Consider the following 19,234-nt stretch of genomic DNA (forward strand, 5'->3'; position numbering starts at 1 on the left):
AGTTGATGAATCTCCGTGTTTTTTTTTTTATAACTTATTTTTGAAATTTTTATTATTATTATTTTTTAATTTTTATCTTGTAAACTTTAAATTAAGCAGAATTCGTATTTTCTTCATTATCATTGATGTCAAATAAACCTATAAATTGGAAGTAAAAAATAAAAAATTAGTTTTAGTTATTTCTATTTTTATTTTTTGGATATATACCTTTTTCCTAATTGGTGGTTCATATAATAAATAAAGATCACAAATAATTCATAACATAAAAAAAAAAATCTTCAAATAGCAATTAGACATTATTATTTGAAATACAATTTAACAGATTCATGTTATCACTAACTATAATGATAAAAACAATTGAGTAACTTTTCAAAAACCACTTTAGTCAAGTTAGTTTGTTTTACAGTAGATTAAAAAAGTAGATAAAAAACAGTAGATAAAAATACAGTAGATAAAACAGTAGATAAAAAAATTAAATATCAATTTTAAAAGAGTGTTGTTGTATTAAGTTCGCCAATGCCCCACTCTCCCCTAATATTTTTTCAAAAAAAAAAAAAGTTTAGTCATGAAATATTTTCTTTTACTTGCTGTTAAATATAAGAATGTAAAGATGTTTATCTTTACATTTTTAAATTCTAATAAATTAAAATTCTTCTTTCTCTTTTTACTTTTACCAGTAGTATTTTTTAATTCTTCCTTCTTACTTTTCTTTTGCTCTAAAATATTTCTCATCGGCGAACTAGTGATAGTAGTGGAATGTTTCTTTCTTAAACATTCTCAGGTTTTCACTCTATTAAATAAAATTACGTATCTAACAATTTGTCTGTTAAAATTAATTGTCACAAAACATTAAAGAAACATTAAAGCTCTGGCCGCCTGATATCCGCGTTATCAATGACACTTCAGACCGCGGACAAAACAAATGAAATACGAATAATCTATTAAAGTTGTATTGACATACTCAAAATATAATACGTATTAAAAACTCCTTGATTATGGTGCTATGCAACAACATCAACCAAAGGAGTGGTTTTATATCCATAGTACAGGGCCGACAATACGGGTTTAAAGTGAGGAGGGGGGATGCACAATCTTCAGTTCTTAAAAAAAGTCAATTATATCTAGAATGTTCTTATGAAAAAGGATCAATTTATTGGGAACAACGAGCGCAGCTTCACTACTCTACTGCACGTCTGGAACTTAGTATGGGACCCCCTCTTAGGAGAAAAAAAGAAATTGTCAGCTATTTTGATCTATCATGCTGTTTTGACCATGTTCGGAGTTACCACGCGTTCGCCATAGCGCTTCTCTCCCCTAAGTATAATCAGAAAGCTTTCAAATTTTTTAAATAACTGTTCATGTAGGGGAAAGGCGCCTATGATGGCATACTTAACTTTGAACCTTCATTATTCAGTATCCTGAAGACCAAGAACAAAAGTTTTGATATGCATGCATTCTTTGTTACATGTAGAACAATAATGACCCTAGGAGTTTTTTTTCAGTTTTATTTTTTTAATAGTTATTTTTATTTTTAAAAAAGCACAAGTATGTCATCATATGCAATTACTGCTTCTATGATGGCATAGGGAAGGATTGGGCTGGTTAGCATCAAAGGTAACTTGATGACTTCACTTGACCTTAGAGTCTTCCTTCAGAAATGCCAGAAATTACACGTAATCATCCTAATTAACTATTTTGTGCTACATAGCACCAATGTAGAACTTCGCGCATGCGCATAAGAGATATTGCGTTTTATGTGTTTTTTGAACCAAAATTTTTTTACTGAAGTAAAAATTCCTTTTTACTCCACTAACAAATATTTTGCTTTTATGAAAAAAAAAAGGTTTTCTCCACTCGTCAATATTGCAACAAACCTAACTCATCAGTATACTATGATAGGAAGAAGTCATTATTTTCATTTACACAAGCTGTGTCTGCCTTGTTCAAAAGATAAAATTAAAATAAGTATTCCACTAAATGCACAAAACTTGGAAATAAAATGCATGAAAACTTTATTTCTGCACAGTTAATAATAAATCGCAATCTTAAATATTTAAAGGGATTAAAAATACAACAGCACATCCAAAAATCGAATTTTTGTTGATTATAAGAGCAATATTTGTGCATGCGGGACGTATTTTTACTAAAACTAATGTAAAGTTAGTGTAGACACGTTGGTCTAATCACTTTTTCGCCATAATCAATAATTATGAAAGTATGACCAGTATGCCATCATAGGCGCTATGCCATCATAGGCGTCTTTCCCCTACTCCAAGAATCAAAACGGTCTTACCAAAGAGTACCGCGGAGTATCATTTAGCCAGAAAGTTCACGTCTCCTTCTTTACCAGCGATGCATTTATGATCATAGTCAGCTTCGAATCACTGACCTCCAGTTCTGAAACCTGAACTCTGACTACTACACCACGACTTCGTTTGAATTCCATTACAAGATGGCGTAACTAACTCAGAACATGACATTTTTGATAAAGGAGGCTTTTGAAATTGAGTCTTCAATTTTCCGTGTTCTATTAGTTTAGTTAAGAAAATGCTTTCTTTAATAATACGGCTTTGATTTTTAAGTCTCTAGCTTGAGGTTGTAAATAGAATTAAAAACGCCGTTGATGACGTATTTTTGTTAATTATCTGTTTTTAATAAAAGATTGGTTTTTCAAATTACGTTTTTCTAATCATTTCTATAATATGCATAAAAGTATTAAAGGCTCATAAGCTATTAGTTTGAATATAATAAACTTATAGTTAAGCAAATAAAGATTAGCTCTTCGGCAAACAGTTTACTAACCGGGTTGATTTTTAAATGCATAAACCATGCAAAACTCCTATTGTTTATAACCTGATACATAATTAGTTAATTTAAAATATTACATTTCACTGTATTTTGAGAAAACGTTCCGTGGAACATTACATTTTCCATTAAAATAAGCTCATGTATAAACATGTAAAATAAGCTCATGTAATAACATGCACTACAGAAGTACATGCAAATAAAAGCCACTACACTAGAAGTATATGTAAACAAATGTCATTACTCCAAAAATGAATGTAAACAAAAGTTTTAGAAAAATCACTAACTATGAAATTCCATAATAGTAGATTCTAAGGGTGTATAGTTTTTTTTGTTTTTGTTTCCGTCATATATATATATATATATATATATATATATATATATATATATATATATATATATATATATATATATATATATATATATATATATATATATATATATATTTATATGGCGATTAGAAATATATACGATGCTATTCACTTCCATAATATTTGAAATTGATGAATATTGTAACCGAAAAACTAGGCAAAGAAATTTTTAAGATTATTATTTGTATTTCTATTTTACAGGTTTCCAGGTTTTGATAAAACATTTTAGATTATTGGAATGTTTGAAGATTTAAGCAGCGCGTAATAATTAAAAAAGTCCTATTCATTTAAGATTTAACTATTTATGGTTTTAAAAACATTGTAAAAAAGACATTTACTAGCAGGTGCTGCAACTAGACATAAAACACGCAATAATATAAATCATTAAAATAGTTTATTGAAAATAAAAAAAATATTTTATTTCTGATCTTCATCTATTGTCCAAAAGCAACCTCCGAAGAAATTTATTAAATGAACTTGGATCCAAATCTAAGTGAATTTTAAAATATTTCAATAAAAGATATTTCGGCGAAATAGGACAACGTTAAAATATGACAATGTTTGTTGGTAATTGACTTAAACAATAAAAGAAGTTCCTGAAAATATTTGTTTAGTTAAAAAAATAAAAAATAAAACAATGGTAATATTTCTTTTATCATTAAATAATCTCTAATAATAAACATTTTTTAAGCAACTATTAAAATGCCTTATATTCAACTTGTGGAAAGCGCGCCGTATTTTTTTATATCCATGAAAGATTAATGGAAAAATAAACTACAAAAATGATAAATGAAACATTAACGAAACTTTTATACTTAATACAATCTTTCTCCGTTAAACATCTGCTATTTAGATTCCGACCGTTTACACTGGCCATTTCTAAAAAATTATTTATTTATGCGCATGCGTGTTAATAAATCAATTAACAAAGCTCAATATCCAAATTTATGTATTGTTCCGTGGGAGATGCCTATTGATTATAAAAGCTAAGAGAACCAATAAATAGCATTTTATTTAAAAAATTAGTGAGTCCCCAACGCTTAAAGTACATGTTTTATTCGTAACATTATTGATATAGATTTTACTAATAATGGCTAATGCAGGAGATAAACACCAAATTCCAGACAGAATATCAGCAAGTGAGTAAACTCCAACAGTGTCTTATTTTGTAAACTTACTAAAACCTAGATAGCTCAGCATAATTAATAATACGATAGGAATAGATTTGAATAAACTATGAATTTTTATTAATAGATTTTTTATGATCAGTTTTCATTAAAGTGTGATGAAATTCGGAGAATATTAGCTATTATAGTTAATTTGTAAACACAAATAATTTAAAGTAGTGCTAGCGTGTAGACTAAAAAATGTTTTTTATGAGAGATTAAATGTTCTTTAATACTTTAATGAGATAATCTAAAAGCTTAAATTACAAGGCTTGTAGTTTATTTGAACCACAATTTATTTGTTTAATGTGAGCTTCTTACATGTAAGCCTATGACTAACCAAAAAGTATTAAGGTCTGACATTAATGGATGGTAAAGGATGTCAGGGTAGGTATATATATGGCTTTTTCTGATTTAATTTTTGTTAACACTATTTACTAATTAAAAGCACATTCAGATATTAAGTTGACAGGATTCTAACATGTCCAACCTTTTATAATATATAAGAACAATATGTTGTTTTACATCTAAGCAAAGATTATATGTTAGTTTTATATTTTTAAATTATATGTTAGGTTTATATTTTTTCGATTTTACTTATAAAATGTGAAAAGTCTTGCTTATTTCTGTAGCCTGTAACCAGCTCATCACTTAACTAACCAAAGCCCTGGATATAAATAAGACTTTTTTCAAACCTGACCCCAGCAAAACTATAAGATTTAACAGGGGTTGATAGCCGGGGCTAGAAAAAAATTTATAATACTTTATATATTATAAATTTATGCATATATTTACTATTTATTAAATACTATATTTATATTTTTAAACTCTAGTTTACTTCCAACAAGATTGCAAGCAACCACTATTAAGTTATGAGTTACTTTAAAATAGAGAGTAAGTAAAAATACTAGGAAATGGTTAACTGAAGACTTCATGTTTTTCTTTTATATATAAAAATACTAGCCATCTTCATGTTTTTCTTTTATAGCCTACAACTAAAGTTGTAGGTTATATATAAAAGAAAAACATGAAGATGGCTAAAAGTTACAAGGTTTTTTTGATGTGCTAGGAAAAAAACTGGATTAATAAAAGTCTTTATAGCATGAAGGGACAGAGTAAAAGGATGCAACTTGTTGAATAAGAAACAAGCAAGAATGATTTTTAGTTTATCGTAATAGAGATCGTTTGAGCATCGACCATGATGGTATTTGTAGGAGAAAAAAAGAAATGCAACCTTACAACAATGGGAGAGTGATGCAAGCTTGACAGATAAAGCAGGTCTAATTGCATTTACAATGTGCTTTTAGACTTTGTCTGAGAGTAGGAAGGTTGATATTCATCAATATAAGAATGCTAACAATATTGCAATATTTTTTTGCAATTAATAAATGAGTTTTGTTGTCTAACAAAAATTGTGGATTTGAGGTCCAGAATTTAAATCCATAAGCCACTGCAAGACTTAGGCTGTTAAATAAGAGAGATCAAATTTAAAATCAGCTGCTTGTTTTAAGCAATCAAATAGAGAGGTTTTTTTGTTAAGACAAGAGTATTAAGTTGAGTCGTCAGCAAATAGAGCCATTTAGATGTAAAATTTTCATAGTGATTGATATTGTAGATAAGAAACAATACCAGAGAAAAGATTGAATCTTGTGTTACCGTTAAAGTTACTTGAAATAAAGAAGAGTGTAAACCTTCAAGAACAACTTTAATACTGCAGTTAAAAAGCAATAATTTAATAATCTCAAAACCTTTATATAAAGAAACTAATAACTGAGTGAAGACTATTTGTAGAATAGTTAGAGATGTCGAAGTGTTTTCTCTAGAGTTTTGAAAAATTGGAGCCACTTCAGTCTTTCACTAGAAGACGTGCTTTATATGACCAGGCAAATTATATTTTGCTTTGATGATTTGACCCCGGCTATTTCAAAAAACATTTTAAAAATGCGCTGAATAAATATTCTGATATATACCTTAAGTAATATTCTTAAAAAATATTCTGATATATACCTTAAGTAAAATAAATTACATCAAAACTTTGAACGAATGTTTTTATATTAGCGAGACGCTTTTAAATAAAGTAACAATTTACTGATAATAGTTTTTTTTTAAAGTATAATTGGCAGTTGTAACAAAACACTTCTAATGAATTTTCATAATAAGTATTAAAAACTGATGTTGTTTTTTTTACTTGTATAATTAAGTATTTTTTATGATAAATGTTTATCTTTAAACATATTGAAAAATAAAGTACAAATGTTAAAGCAAAGAGTGAACTGGTTTTTTAATGCGTAAGTTAAATAGACTATGTATTTTAGTTTGATGAGTTTTTTTATTTTGTGTGTGTTTTTGCTTTATTTAAGTATTTTCTCTTCGTTAAGATTTGTTTTTCTTTTTTAAAGTTTTTTTTTTAGATAGGTTTAAGTAAGTTTTTGTAATGCATTTTTAAAATTTGAAAATATGTCAAAACCCATGGTCAAATAGTTAAAACAAAAATATTTTTTGTGTGGTCATATAATTGTGTGCGATTGCATGTCTTCCTGTGAAAGACTGCACTTATTTAGCACTTTTTAAAAATTTATATATACACATAGATATATATATATATTTATATATATGTATATATATATATATATATATACATATATATATATATGTACAAAGTATAACATTTTGAATTAAAAATATATGCATTAGGATGTATGTTTATGCAGCCCCAGTCGCAAACCCGGCCCTGGCTCTGGTTTTATTTTATCAAACCTGGCCCCTAGCCCTGGTCAAAAGCCCTGGTCAAAAAAACAACCCCGGTTGCTTACTACTCATCATGTGTGTTTTATATATATTTATATTAGACCTTGTTACGAGATTTCGCTGCGTAACAAAAACGTGTAACGCATTTTAAAGTAACTCAACTCAGCAAATATATATTGTATTGTTAAAAGTTATATTGCGTCTCTAGCGTATTTTCAAGTGCCGCGTTGTAATTAAATTTATTTTATTAACGCATTGAAAATCATAGAGTTTTTTTTTCTCATTATAACAAAAGTTACAAATAAAATCTAAGTTCCTGTTTCAAAAATCATTTTTATCATTTTTTTTCTAATATAAACTAAATTTTATTTAAAAAAAATTTTTTTTTCCATAAAATGTAATATTTGTTAATTTTCTTTACAGTTGGTTTTTGGTTATTTTATTAACTATTAATAAATTTTTTCTTATTTATTTTGTGAACTCTTTTTAATAGTGTTTAATAGTGTGTAAACAATAGAGTTTTATCAGTTACCGATAACATATTCGTGATCATAATTTGTTTTCACAAATTAAACGAACGTCATTAAAACTTTACGTTATTGAATTAACAATAAACAAAATATCTTATTAATTAAATATTTACTTCAAAATAAATCGTGCATTTTTTAAACTATTATGACAAAAAATAATTTAAATATTTAAAAGGAATTTATATATTTAATTCCTTAAGATAAAACTTTAAACACTTTATTTTCTTTAACTAATTTTTAACAACAACAAAAAAATTATTAAACAAACTGTTTCTTTAACAAAAAATCTATTAGTTTACAATTGCGGTTAAATGCTTTTACTTATGACTTTATTTCTTCTGAATAAACCTCACATAAATGATATTAAAAGATAATTTAAATATTCTTAAAGATAAAAGTTTTTGCGTAACGCAAAATTGCTGAACGCGTAGGTAAATCGCCGTTTCGCAGGCAAAATGCGAGCTGCGTAACGCTTCTTAACAAGGCCTGATATATATATATACATATATATGGTTGAGTATATACATTTGCCAACACTTTTTGCCTATTTTTTCCCATTTGGTTTTTTCGAAAAAGGACAAAAATAATTTTCAAAATGATTTCTGTCCAAACCTAAACCCTTAGCAGGGTTCCTATAGAGCCTGTTTTCGTGCTTTTGTCTGACCATGTTTATATTTAAAATTATATATTTTATAGATTTAGGAGGCAATCAAGATAAAAAGTGTTTCAAACAAAATTTACTAATTTTGTTTTAGGTATAATATCAGGTATTACTTAATTTAATAATAATAAAAATTAATAATGATTAATTCACATTTCAATTTGATGAAACAACTACATCACAGACAAAAAAACAATATGATGATTATGCCACTTACCATTCTAATCACTTTCAATAAATAGTAACATCGTACTTGGGGACATAGTTTGTAGAAAGATGTACTGCAAGTACATAGTTTGCAAAGATGTACAAACTATTAAAAGTTTTTGGGTGAAAAAATATCAAGGGTAGTATTCCTAGAAGAACAGCAAAAAGTAGAGTTGATACAGAAACTTAAAAGAAAACTAAGCACAGAGTTGGATATGGAAATTGGAGTTGGATATGGAAATAGGAAAGAAAAGAAAACTAAAATTAAAATAATGAAATGCTGTTCACAATTGAAAAAATTTTAAAAATAGAAAAAATATTATTGTTTTCAATTCTTTCTTTAAAAAAGTTTAAAATAAAAGTTTAAATATAAAAGTTTACAAGTATAAATTATAAAATAAATAAAACATGAGATAATTATTAACTATAAAAATAAGATTTTTAAATTACAATTAACTATAAGTTATAATATAAGTATTAAGATAAGTTAACCCCAAATATTATAAGTATAAAGTAAACTCCATGTTAAATAGAGCATATATGCATGTTGCGATGCGTTTATGCGTCTATTAAGTTTTATTTATTTTTTGTTTTTTGAAATTTGATATCGTCAGTCATATATAAAGCATCATATTTGTTTCAGGGCTAATTTATACCATATATATAAATATATAAATATATATATATATATATATATATATATATATATATATATATATATATATATATATATGTGTGTGTGTGTGTGTGTATATATATATACACAGTTTTTGCTGTTTATAAAATGTTTTTACTTGTTCATTTATCATTTTTTTAAATAATATATTTTAAATTGTGTCATAAAATAGCCTGTTTTTCTAAGAAAAATCCTGTTTTTTAGGCCTCAACAGTCCTGTTTTTATTTAAAAAATGTCCTGTTTTTCACCAATGACCCTGTAGGAACCCTGTCTTAGTTATTGTAGCAGCACTCCTTCTTAGCCCTTTAGCATATTCTCTTAGATAGTACTGAAGCATTCCCTTGCATATTCAGGCCTAGTTATGAGATTTAGTTGCGTAACGGAAAAGCGTAACGGGAATAAATGTAACTTTACTCAATAAAGGTATTTACATTGGTAAAAGTTTAATTACATCAGTGGTGTATTTTAAAGTACCTCATTCTAATTAAATTTAAAACCACATTAAAAATTGTTGTAAGTCTTTATAAAATATGTTGTAATTGTTGTAAGTCTGTATAAAAATGTTGTAAATCTTTATAAAATATCTTTAAATTAAATCTTTATAAAATATCTTTAAATTAAACAATATTGTTATATTTGTTATATTATACAATTTCCTTGTTTTAAAACTTTATACTTATTTAAACTTATTTTTTTTTTCTTTAAAACATTTGTTTTATGGTTGTTGTTTTTTTTAAAATGAGGGGACACTTGTTTATGATTGAATTCCTTAAAAGGATTTAAATGTACTTACCGCAAAGTTTTTTAAACGATTTAAACAAATATCAGTATATTTTTAAAATTTACATATCTTATATTTATAGAGCTAGTATTAATTTTGTTTTTAAAATTAAATAAGAATAAGTTGGGCTTTTAAAGCGTTTACTTATTGATTGTGTTATTTATATTTGGTTATAAAAGTTTGGTTCGTTTAATAAAAAATCAAGTTCTTCTACATAAAATTTAACAGCAAAGGGAAAACCCAAACATAACATTTATAACAAGAGTTTGAAAGAACTTTTTTGTATTGAGGTCATTTATTAACTACAAAAGCGCATTAATCAGACCAGTATTTTTTTATTTATTTTTTATCATAGAGCCAGAACTTACCTTCGAGAAATAAATGGCATCAAAAATTATAAAATTTTTCACTTTAACGGTCAAAGAATAAATAAAAACAACCTTTTTTTAACATTTGGCTTTGACGAAATTTTTGCATTCTACTTATAAACTAGTTAATCATTTTTAATCGACGTTCAGTCTATGATCAATTCAAAAAATTATTGATAAAGAAAAAACTTTAGTTAAAAAGCAATTTCATAACTGAAAAATAATGTAAAATAAAGTTATATGTAAATATATGTAAAAATAATGTAAAATAAAATATGTAATACAAACATTTCAAAGTAATTAATTAAATTTATTTTTATTTTTTTATTTTTTTTACTTTAACATAGTTTAAAAATATTAGCAGTAAAAAAGTTTATAAAATAAAGCATTTTAAAATTTTTATAAGAATTTTAAATTTAATAAAATAAATTTATTTTTAATTATATTTAATAATAAATTTTCAATTATTTAAAAATAATTTTTTTTTTAAACTGTAAATTGCGTAACGAATATGTGAAATCTCCATTACGTACCTAAAATTCAAATAAGGCCTGCATATTCTACCTAGATAGTATTCTTTATGGTGTCATATTGCTTAGCTAAGTATACATATATTATCAAAATATAAAAATACTTAAATGGGTTCAATTCAACAAAATAACCTTAAATTGAGTTTACAAAATTTTTTTTAAACTAATGACTTAAGACTTAAGGAAAAGCATGATCTTGATTTAAATTACTTTTATGATACAGGTGCTTTACAAAATAACTGCTCTGATTTTTATAATTATAAAATAATTTCTGCAGCGGGATCATATTAATGTTGTTTATTTAAATATTAGAATTTTAAAAAAAACTTTAAAAATTTTTACAATAGCTTAGAAGAAACATTGAATGTTTTTAACTTAATATGTGTAATAGAAATGTGGTGCAGCTCTGACGACACTGCATTGAACGCAAATCTCTATCTCCAAGGCTTTAATATGGTCCTGCTTGCATCCAAAACAAACAAGCGAGGTGGAGGTGTTCTTATTTATGTAAACAATAATTTGCAGTATTAATTATGCTAATACTGCATGGGGTGGTGTAAATGAAAGTATACTAGAACTTCTTTACCGTCAACAGAAGCATTTTGCATGTCTTATGAATTTTAAAGACCATTTTACAGGCCTCTTTTACTTAAAATGAATATTCTTAATGTATATCAACTTAATGTCTATAATATTCTTTGCTTTATGTATACATGTAAAACTAACACTTTCCCTTATCCTTTTTATAATTTATACTCACAAAAATAAAAATACAAATACTATCTTCGAAATGAAAACTTTATCCAACAACCTTTTTCGCATACAAATTTTGGTAGATCTTGTATCTCTTATCAAGGAGCTTTTTTATGGAACAAAATAGTTTTAAAATATTTTGATTTTACTCAATAGTGGTATTACAACACATTCAAAAGAAAACTTAAACAGATAATTTTATCTATTGATAACATACTCTTATATTTTTAATTTTTATAAAGTAAAATTTTTAAAATTCAATTATTATTATTTACATATATGAATGTTATATATCTTTTATGTTTATTTATTTTTACTTTTGACGAGAATATACATATTTAACACAATAAATGTATCAATGTAGTTGAAAAACAAAGCGGTTCTCGACGACAAGACCTTAAGGTCTTATACGAGATTCCGCGTTCTTCCTCTTACAAACTTAATCTTGTAATTGTTCTGTTATATTATTGAAGTTATTATAATTGTAAAACAACAAATATTGTAAAACATTTAAAGAAAGAACAAAAAATTAAAATATATATGGGAGGAAGAAAAAAAAATCACGGTGACATAATAACTTCATTAAATTTATTTTCCAACTATTTAAGAATACTTTTAAGAAAAAAATTTATTAAAAAAATCATTTTATCATACTAAAACATACTTTTAAAGTTGTAAGGGTTGTATGAGCATTTTTTGACGTTTATATATAGTCATGTTGTGAAGCGTTGAAAAAAGTTTCAGTGCTGTTTTTTTAAATAACTATTACCTCTAAGTTTGACTAAAAGGCAAAATCAAAGATTATGCATAATATTTTTCATTAAAACGAACTCTAACTAGGTCTATAAGAAGAGCATATTACTGAAAACAAGACGTTACGATCGTCACAAAAAAAGACGAAAAGCTTTTTCTATGCTTCGTATCAAACTTTTTAAAACTAAAACCATGGTAAAAGTAAAGATACCCATACATATTTTATGATCGCTTCAAAAAAAAAACATTAAAGTGCTTTAGATCACCATTTCAACATGTTACTAAGTACGTTACGACCATCACGATATGTTTGTTTTTCCATAATGGCTTCTTGACTTAAAAAAAAAAAGTTTAAGCGGAAACGATTTAATTCATTTCAAATGATTTACGTCATTTAAACCAAGTTATAATATAAATTAACTTTGTTTATTGTTTAATTTGCAGTTTGTTTATTCATTTTATTACTAAACTTGTTAAAGTTTTTTTTAAAACCATGAGTAACTAATTTCAAAAAATTGATGTAAAGAATTTTAGAAAGAGAAAGAAAGAGAAGTTATCTAAGGTGGCAGTTACTGACACCAAGAGAAGAAAACAAACAAAAAAATCAAACAAAGGGTCGCAACCAAAGGCTAAGAATGAAAAAAAAACTTGATTTTATTACTAACATCAATCTAAATTCTACGCAAGACAATTCTTATAACTGCAAATCGTCAATGAGAAAGGCATTAAACAAGTATTTATTATATTAACATATTTTTAAGTATAATTGCTTACACATAATTTGGGTTCTTTTATATCAAATTACATTTTTAGGACAAAACAGGCTCTTCCAAAGTCTCCAAATAAAAGACGTACTATTGTAGAGCAGTTTGGTGCTGAATATGGCCTATGCACTGCTAAAGAAACACATCGAGTTCACTTCACATCAGAAGAAATTGAAAAAGTAAAAGTATTTTATGAAAGAGAAGATATATCATTTATGTCTCCTGGAAGAAAAGGTTGTATGAAAATCGACGGAGAAAAAGTTCAAAAACGCTACTTAGTTATGAATCTGAAGGATTCATTAAATTACAACAATTAAATTGAGTAATTTTTGTGTATTAAGGCCAACATACATTCTTACGTGCAAAGATACACCACTTGAAACATGTGGTTGTATTTATCACAGTAATTTTACTTATTTGTGTGCTGCTTTGGCAAGTAAAATACCTTTTCCATTATATTGCAATAAATGGTTAGAAAGTTATGTATTATATAAGTAGTATATTAAGTAAAGTATATATATGCAAGCCCCCAACGTACCAATGTTGGATAATGAAATGTTTATTGTGCTGTGATAGTAAACTATTGAAAGTTTCTTTGCCCGAAAATGGAGACATGGATACCTTAATCACCTATAGTTGGTGGATTAAAGAAGATCATCGCTGTGTACTCAGTCAACATAAAAAAAACATAAAAGGTATTTTTAAACATTTCCGCATCTATTTACCAGAGTTTACTGAGCATCATCTCACTAAAAAGCACCAGTCTGAACAATACCGCAGTCAAAAAGAAAATCTCGAACCAGACCAAATTTTGATACACTTTGATTATTCACAAAACTATACATGTGGTTATCAGAATGCTGTTTTCGATGTGGTTATCAAGCTGCTTATTGGTCGCAGTCAACTATTACCTTGTTTACAGTTGTAATCTATCGTTACCAATTAAAGTCAAAATCATTTGTAATAATATCCAACGATAATGATGAAACAAAACGCGCCACTACTACATATTTAAGTGAAATATTTGACCTCTATTGCATAGATTATATAAAAAAAAGTTATATTATGGAGTGATGGTCCATGCACTTAATTCAAAAATAGATATATGGCTAAATTCATACAACATTGCTCTGTGAAATATTATTTTCAAAATATAGAATGGAACTTTTTTGCCACCTCTCATGGTAAAGGAGCAGTTGATAGAGTAGGGGGGTCATTAAAGCGATTTGTTTGGAACAGCGTAAAATCTTGTGAAGTGGTCATCTTAAACGCTAAAGACTTTCTTTTAGCATCAAATGGGTGCAAAACTTATGTTAGACTTATCAACACAGATGATATTTATCTAAGGTGGGCCTTAATAGCTGATAAAATAGAAGAAGCGAAAGCCATTACAAATATTACCAAAATGCATTTCTGGCAAGTAAAAAATGGAAAGTATTTGGTTTCAAAATTCTCTAATATTCTGTAATGGGGTTGCGGAACAAATTTAAAATTTATATATTAGTAAAAAAAATTTACTTGTCTAAGGGATCGTCCATAAAGTATGTATGTTGGAGGGGAAGAGGGGGTCTGCAGATGGCGTATATGAGATGGGAGGGCAGTGGGTTGATTATACATGAAAGGAGACTCTAAATTTAAAAAAATATCATAAAATGTTAGATAAATAGGTTAAAAGCGTAGATACTTTTAGGGAGATGGAGGGTACTCAAAAAAGCGTATTGCAAAATGTGTGTAGGGGGGGGGAGGGTCAACAACAAAAAAGCGTATGTACTTTATGGACGACCCCTAAGATATTTTTTCCTATATTGGATTCCCGGCTCCGCAAAACATTTGCGAAGCATATGAAAATACATACTTCTAGATATTGAGTACTAAATAGAGTTTATTAAACAAAAAAAACAGGGAGCATAAATAGCATTAAGCATTTGTTGCCTACTTTAAATAAAACGATCCCAGTATTGAAGAACCATCATGGATAACCTTGATAATGTTATAAAGTTCATATTTTTTAACATAATTTATAATCATTTATCTTTTTTTATATCATTCATTGCGTTATTTGTTGTTTTTCATTTTGGCTTTTTCTTTACGACCGTCACAGTTACGACCATCACGACATAAAACTTAATAAAATTTTTGGAAAATTTCAAGCAAAAACTATGAAACTCACTATATAGTAAGTTCAATGTGTAGTTAAAGAGCACAGCAAGGATTTTTTTTTTTTCACTGTGTAGATGGCTGCATAAAAATTGACAAAGTTTATTTGTTTAGATTTGTCAAAAAGTAAGCGTTATGACTGTCACGCTACGTTGAGTTGATTTTTCAAATTAGTTTAACAATTGAATGATTTAACTTTTGCATACTAAATTATATAATAGTATTTAACATTTCTGGAAATTTTCATGTAAATACCATTCTTGGTTCATTTTTAATGGCTAAAAAAGTGTCAAATGTTACGGCCGTCTCTTGCGTGGAATTGCCCATATACATACATATGTGTGTGTGTGCGCGCGCGCACGCATTAAAGAGTACAAAATGATTTAATTTTGTTTCATAATAAGTGTCCAATTAAAGTACATCGATATTTTATAATTTATGAATAAATCATATAATTATTATATCCTTGATAATATACCTTATTTAACATAATTTAACATTAATTTTATCTACAGCTAGCTTTTGTTCTGCAATTTCTAAAAATTTCTAAACAGTGCATGTTTTTTTTTATTATTGTCATAACAAATGTAACATTTTTTATAATAAAATTCTTTACTATTCGTTTTGTGATTTTTTCAATGAAATTCTAAAATTTCAATCTAAATTTATAGGCGTTCCTATGCCTCCTACAGATAGACTTACTATGAAAAAAGTCTTTGATGCTGAAGGAAAACCAAATATTGATTTGCTAAAAGCTCATTTTATACTTGAGGGTAAAGTTGAAGAAGAAGTAGCACTTAAAATTATACATAATGGGGAAAATATACTTCGTCAGGAAAAAACAGTACTTGATATAGACGCTCCAATTACAGGTAGTTTTTGATTTTGTTAAAAAAAATTTTGTTTTTTTATTTTTTTATTTATAGTTTTTATAGTAATATATTCAACTAGTCGGCATAGTTAAATCGGTTTTAAAAAATTATAGTGTCTGCATGATATTTTGCTGACTATGACATATTTCCGTTAAATGATCAGGTCTGTGAATTTTTTTTTTTTTTTTTTTTTTTAAACATCTTCGCTTCCAACAAGGCTGCAAGCAGCCACTAATTAAAGTTGGAAGTTACTGTAAGAGAAAAGATGAAGGTTGTAGAGCAAGATAACGATTGACAGATGATTTAAAAGATTGCAAATTATATGAATCAGGAAATCAAGATGAAGGAAGCGAATTCCAAAGAACTGATGTTCGAGGAAAAAAACTAGACGAATAAGTGTTTTTGGAGCACTTAGGAACAGTCACAGAAAAAGGATGACACTTAATTGAATGACGAGTAACACGAGAATGAATTTTAGTAGATGGCACAAGAGACGCTAGCTCTTTAGAGCAGTGCCCATTATAGTATTTGTAGAAAAGAGAAAGAGAAGCAACATTACGACGATGTGATAATGGTTGGAGGTTGGCTGCAAGAGCAGGTCCAACTATGTTTACAATGCGTTTTTGCACCTTGTCTAAAAGAGAAAGGACATCATTAGAAGATCCGCCCCAGATATGGCAACAGTATTCCATACAAGGCCGGATTTGAGATTTATAGAGATAGAGAATAGAATCCAGAGTAAGAAAGTGGCGAGCTCGATAAAGAGATGCAACCTTAGCAGATGCTAATTTTGCAACTGATTTGATATATGGTTTCCAAGAAAGATTGGAAGTAAGAGTTAATCCTAGAAGATGAAGAGTAGGTGACTCATCGAGTACATCACCGTTCATAAATATAGGAAGATCTAAATTATTGCGATAACGATTGGCTGAAAAAAATTGAGTTTTATCTGAATTAAAGTTCACCAGCCACTGTGAGCCCCATGCTGTAGCAGAAGTGAGATCCTTTTCAAGCTCAAATGCCCCATCCAGGCAATCAGAGGGTGTTGGTTTCTTATCACGACAAGAATAAATGGTAGTATCATCAGCAAACAATGCCACCTTAGACGTGAGAATATCTGGAAGATCGTTAATGTAAATTAAAAAGAGTATAGGGCCAAGGATAGAACCTTGAGGAACCCCTGAAGTTACAGAATAAGAAGAAGAGTGTTGTCCATCGAGGACAACTTTTATGCTACGATTGGAAAGGAAGGATTCAATGATCTTAAAGATGTTGCCGGATACACCATAAGAAGAAAGCTTATGAAGAAGACCAGTATGCCAAACTTTATCAAACGCTTTTGAAATGTCAAGAGCGATGGCCTTAACCTCTCCACCTTCATCTAATGCACGATAAAACCTGTCAGTTATTACTGTTAGCAAATCAGCTGTAGAACGAGAAGATCGAAATCCATATTGATGGTCAGAAAGTAAGTTATTAGATTCAAGATGAGAAATTAAGTGTTTGTTAATTAAAGATTCAAAAACCTTGCTTATGATAGGAAGAAGACTAATGGGACGGTAGTTAGACGAATCAGATCGCTCCCCAGAATTTTTGAAGATAGGGATAATAGATGCGGCTTTCCAGCAGGCTGGAAAACAAGACTCTGATAAGCACTTGTTGAATAGTTTTGAGAGTATAGACGACAGCTCCGGAGAACACTTCTGCAAGACAATAACAGGTATGTTGTCTGGGCCACAAGCTGTAGAAGAGTCTAGGCAGGAGATCACTTTAGATACAGATGCTGGAGTGATATGAATGTCAAGCAATGGATCAACCTGTTTGTTGGCAATATCAGGTAGAACGCAATTAGTGGAGTCAAGAGATGATATTGATGAAAAGTTTTTAGCAAACAGTTCGGCTTTGTCTTTAGGTGAGGTGACAAAGTCTGAACCATACAAGAGAGGTGGAATTATAGATTTGCCCTTATTATTGATATTATTAAAGATTCTCCAGAAGTCACGAGAGCCTAATTTTTGAGATGAGATACGAGATTTCATGACCTGAGAATAGCGGGTTTTGGTGTAAGACAAAACCTTTTTACAGTTGTTTCTAGCAGTAATAAACAGACGTCTGTTTTCTGGAGAATTGTTTTGCTGATAAATATGGAAGTAACGGTTTCGATTGGCAATCGCAGCAGCACAGTGTGAGGAAAACCATGGAGGAGAGTGAGGCTTGATCTGGAATCGTCGAGAGGGAATAAAAGATTCCATGCCAGCCTGAATCCACGAAGTTATGTAAGAAGCACATTTGTTGACAGGAAGACGAAAGATTTCTACCCAAGGGCCATCACGAAGAAAATCACGGAAAGAATCCCAGTCAGCTTTACTGTAGTTGTAAGAGGTTCGATAATAGGGGGATTCAGGTGATGAAGAAGAATGAGATATTAGTTTTAAAGAGATCAAACTGTGATCAGAAGCACCTAAGGGTGAATGTGGAGAAACTGAGCACTGACTAGGATCAGAAACAAGACATAAGTCAAGTAGAGAAGGTAAATGATTAGGGTTGTCAGGAAAGCGAGTTGGAAAGTTGACTATTTGAGTTAGGGATTGACAAAGGCAAAAGTTGTGGGCTTTAATGCCTGCAGAGTCACTGACACTAGAGCCAAGCCATTCAGAGTGGTGAGCATTAAAGTCACCGACAACAACTATATTAGCTGATGGATAAAGAGAGAGGGCTTGGTCAATATGATCGGAAATAACATCAAAAAGAGTGCAGTCTTGAGATGAAGGAGAGCGATATAGAACAAAGAGAAAGGCAATAGAGTGAAGTGGTGCTAAACGAAAGCACATGAAAGAATAGTCTGTGGATTCAAACCTAGTTTCACGACAAACAGGTGAATTCTTACGAATGTAAATGCCCAGGCCAAGCATGTGACTATTGGAGTCTTTACGAATCAGAGGAAGATAACCATCAACACTAAGATCACAAGATGAGACAGCCGAACTCAAATTAGTCTCACAAAGAGCAAGTAGGTCTGGTGAACTTTGCAAGAGATAAGACTCAACAGAAGAAAAGTTAGTTCGAAGACCACGAATATTAGTGAATGATA

At 28.7% G+C, this 19,234-nt stretch overlaps 1 protein-coding gene across 2 annotated transcripts in view; it reads left to right on the forward strand.

Moving 5' to 3' along the window:
* The first annotated feature begins 4,096 nt into the window (after positions 1-4,096).
* The window catches only part of LOC100205420 (protein phosphatase 3 catalytic subunit alpha), a 51,025-nt gene continuing 35,887 nt past the window's right edge, over positions 4,097-19,234 (forward strand). Inside the window, exons 1-2 of one of the 2 annotated variants that reach the window (XM_065795575.1) lie at positions 4,097-4,315; positions 15,943-16,143. In XM_065795575.1, coding sequence (XP_065651647.1) covers positions 4,267-4,315; positions 15,943-16,143 — 250 coding nt within the window. In that variant the 5' untranslated portion in view covers positions 4,097-4,266. Of the gene's footprint in view, positions 4,316-4,614; positions 4,730-15,942; positions 16,144-19,234 lie in introns of those variants that run through there. The other variant, XM_065795576.1, reaches the window with a different exon arrangement.

Source organism: Hydra vulgaris, chromosome 04 (genome assembly GCF_038396675.1).
Source record: "Hydra vulgaris chromosome 04, alternate assembly HydraT2T_AEP".
NCBI classification, from domain to species: domain Eukaryota; kingdom Metazoa; phylum Cnidaria; class Hydrozoa; order Anthoathecata; family Hydridae; genus Hydra; species Hydra vulgaris.